Genomic DNA, 3963 nt, shown 5'->3' on the forward strand with positions numbered 1-3963 from the left:
TCCTCTTCCCCTTCTGGATGGGGGCCCTTGCACTGCTGTCTCTGGTCAATCTCTGGAAAATCTCCCGTTGTCAGAGATGTCCCTCTTTCATGCAAATGTATGCAAGCGCCACCCACATAAAACTCGTTGTATATTACTGCCACCTCATGGTCATATCTTTTCTTTGATCAGCCCTAAATCCTAGAACTCACAACACACTCCCATTCACCAAGGTCACTGGCCCTTGCCATTGGTTGCAATCATATGCCACAGTCACTTCTCCATTTGCTACAGGAGAGCAATGATGTTTCTGGGGTTACAACCTTTAGCAGAATCACAGGAAACAGAAATGAGAAAGGCAGGTGAAAAAGCAGGTTCTCTCCTCCACAGGCTGCATGGTACTATGAGCAGGATACCAGAAGGCGGCTGCTCGTCTCCCTTGGTCCCTCCTTCTCCTCCGCAGCCATGACTTTGTCTGTTACGATATGTGTTCGCTGTAGGACAAATGAAAGGGAGGGGAAGGGAAAGGATCGCATATATGATGTGTTCTAGATCCTGGTCTTATCTTAAATGCAGCCCCCTACGACCTTCCTTAGAACAGAAAAATAACGTCCGATTTTTTCCATGCTTGTGGCAAGCACTCAGAAAAAAGAGACAAATTGTGGAAAGCATCAGTAACATTTGGTGATGTCATAACTATCAGAGTATATTATAATTTCTTAGACATCTCAGTCATTAGTTATATTCCATGGAAGTAAACATGAAAAAAATGCAGAATACTTCCCATGAGCTTATTTTCTAGGAAACTCCTAAATTGAGGTGAAAAAATAGATTATTTGGACATTTCAGGAGTAAACTTCAAGCTAAAGGGGGTTTTCAAATGATTGCAGAGGCACTGAGTGCCCAGAGCCCTTAGCCTTTTGGCCGGCAGGCACTCTCATTGGATGTCTGTCTGTCCATGCTGACTGTGCATGTTAAAAGGATCATGTGACCTCTGCTTTGTTTCTTTGTTTCTAATTTGTTTGGGTCAGAAACAGGAAAGACTGGGGCCCCTGAGATCTATGGGAGGAAAAGATAGAAAGAAAAGAAGGAGGAGAAGAGAGAAAAGTTGCAGCAATAAGTACTTTCTGCTGTATGAGTTGTGAGAGAATATGAGTGAGTGTGATTTTGGCAGAAATGACCTGGATCCGTGAGTCAAGAATTAACCCGCAGTGATGCCAGGGTAACATCTCTTGAGGCATGTCCCTAAATTACATCAAGAACTTCTAGGAAGGTTTTGTAAGTATCAGACAAACAAAGAAACAGAATCAACTGTATGAGAGCTGTCTGTGTGTTTTAACCTCATTTGCATGTGTGTTGGCGAATAAAGTTCTCTGCATATGTGGAGAATAATATAAACATCAACTATGCAGTTCGTAATATTCTGAATTTAAAAATTATAAATAAAAGAACTCAAGCATGCTCTTAAATGCCGGTGTTGTAAAATAGCTCACTCTTTCAACTCTAAATTAAGAAGAAAAAAATAAGCTATAATAACAACTAATACTAAGTAGACACTATTTGATTAAGACGGTGCATTTACTGACCGGTTTAGTAGCATGTAATTTTCTAAGTGGTACTAGATATCCCAAGATTCCAGATTAAAAGGGTAGGAGATATTTACTGAATTCAAATATTTTAAATAGTTTCAAAGTTACATAGTTCATAAGAAAGATATTCCTATTTGTCTGTCGCATTTACTATTTTTTGAGTGAAAAGAGGGTTGAGAAATCCCTTAATGCAGGATTTGCTTTTGGGTTTTGATGATCCTAAGGGTCTTTCTTGCTTTAAAATCTCATGAATCTAACTTTGTAAAATGTGAACATGAAAACATGGTTTTAATATGCCCTTCTCAGTGATTGTTGTCAAGTGATTTTTTTCCCCCTAAAACCGTAACAGGTCAAGTTCCCAAAAGTGAACGGACACTTCCACACCCTTTTCCTTGGGTCAGTCCATGTGTTTTTCCTCGGTGTGCTGGGCTCTGCAGTGTACGGGAGGGAACCAGGCTCTGCGCTTCAGCTGAGGTCCAGACGAGACAGAAATGAACCTCTTGTGCTGCAATTAGCTGAGACCAATCACCCACAGGCAAGTTCTTCTGTGCGGACATTCCTTACTCCACACCATTTGAAATGTTTCTTTTCTAAAGTCCAAGTACTCTCATAATATGAGAAGATATCATCTAAACAGGGGTTATTTTGAGGATGGTGTTAAATTTTCTTAAATTAGCTGAATGTTTCAGGTAAATTAATTTGAGTTGGTCAAGAATTCCTGTCGACGTCACTTTTCTGTGCTTTCTTGATGTTGGAATTATATTCCAGGGCTGTATTTAGAAACTAGAAATTAAGTAGCTACTAAAACAAAGCATATCATCGTTGTTAGAAATTGTTAGGAAATAACAGCAAAATATGATAATATTTTCATGAATACTATGCTTAAGGTTAAAGTTTTAAAATCTTTATTAATTAATTGATATGCTCAACATGACATCCTTCATTATATTAGTTTAATTGCTTATAAGATTTTTATTAAACTTAGGGATTTTAGTTTGCCTCTCTTGAGAGGTAGCGAATTTTTGCATATCGATGAATGATATGACAGGTATTTCTGGCATACCTTAGGGGTTCTGGACATTACAACTAGTGATTGTCCTGGTTCCTGGAGCTATTTTCCATCTTTATACTTCATGCAAAACATCAGTCAAGAATGCATTCTTCAAAAGCCCATCTTCGCTGTGATTTATATCCTCTCCATTTTGCTAAGAATTAGCCTGGAGGTGATAGCATTTTGGCTTCAAATTCACCTCTTTGGTTGCCTCTTTGCTTGCGTGATGTTAGATCTCTTGAGGGAAAATTTGGCATCATAAAATGTATGGGGCCAGGACACTTTGAAAAGACAATTTTTCTCACTGCAATGTATACCTTCACTGTAATTACAGTGGTGTTATGTACTGCTGAGATGTTTGAGATCATATTTAGAAAATTATGCCTTCTAATCAATCCATCAACGACCGACCGGTTGAGTTCCTACTGCCGTGCCACTGGCATTTATTAATATCTTAAATGTTTGTTTTTTAACCTTAGTTAAGTGTGTCTGAAAAATATGTCCAACATAAAATATAATACTAAGTTCTAAGGCAAAGATTCTTGCATAAATATTCCATTCCATTTTAATTTTGTGATTCATTTTAAAGAAAATACACGTGGAATTTATGTTAAATAGTGTGTGAATAGCTCTTTTATAGGGCTGTCTTGCTTAGTCTCACTTGATGACAGCACATGGAGGCAAGAAGATGTTATTATCTCTTTTTCACAGAGTAGAAAAGTGAGGCTCGGTGAGGTTAACGTGCATCCCTAATGCCAAACAACCAGAATAGAAACCTAGTTCTTCTGCTACAGAGAATTCATTTGTCTCTCCCTTTCAGTGTGCAGCTTTCACTTTGGAGATGTAGTTACTATTTACAGTCATGCAAGACGTAACTTACTTAAGCACAACATGTGAATTAATGATTGGCTCATTCTATAGTTTAATCATTAATTTGAAGCAATGGAGCCAAAACCTTTTCAATATTTGACTCATTTATATTGACATTTTTGGTATTAAATTATATGGAAATGTAGCTATCCCATCAATAAAATGTGCTATAGACATATGCATGTTTCCTTGTTTTTTGTTTAACAAACCCAACTCTGTGCCCATGGATAGCTTGTGATTGTAGCTTCTGTGTTCAGGATTATTGAAGTGAAAAGTTTATTTATATTAGCCTAGGCTGTCTAGATACTTATGAAACTATTAAACAGAGAATTTGATATCAATTCAGGGTGTGTTAAAAATCTTTCTGCCTTACTAGCAGGCAGATATTGATCTTATATCATTTTGAATCCTCACATTGGTGATTTATTATTGGTGCCTTATATTTATTATTGGTATCTTTTACAGATGCTTTAT

The 3963-nt window shown here is 37.3% G+C and overlaps 1 protein-coding gene across 1 annotated transcript; it reads left to right on the forward strand.

Moving 5' to 3' along the window:
- Nucleotides 1–1026: 1026 nt before the first annotated feature.
- Nucleotides 1027–3632, forward strand: GJE1 (gap junction protein epsilon 1). The gene is given in 6 exon segments (XM_077143712.1): nt 1027–1257; nt 1918–2010; nt 2012–2107; nt 2637–2706; nt 2709–2842; nt 2845–3632. Coding segments are annotated over 6 exon segments (657 nt in total). The 5' UTR covers nt 1027–1218; the 3' UTR covers nt 3070–3632.
- Nucleotides 3633–3963: the final 331 nt, after the last annotated feature.

Source organism: Tamandua tetradactyla, chromosome 25 (genome assembly GCF_023851605.1).
Source record: "Tamandua tetradactyla isolate mTamTet1 chromosome 25, mTamTet1.pri, whole genome shotgun sequence".
In the NCBI taxonomy this organism is placed as follows: domain Eukaryota; kingdom Metazoa; phylum Chordata; class Mammalia; order Pilosa; family Myrmecophagidae; genus Tamandua; species Tamandua tetradactyla.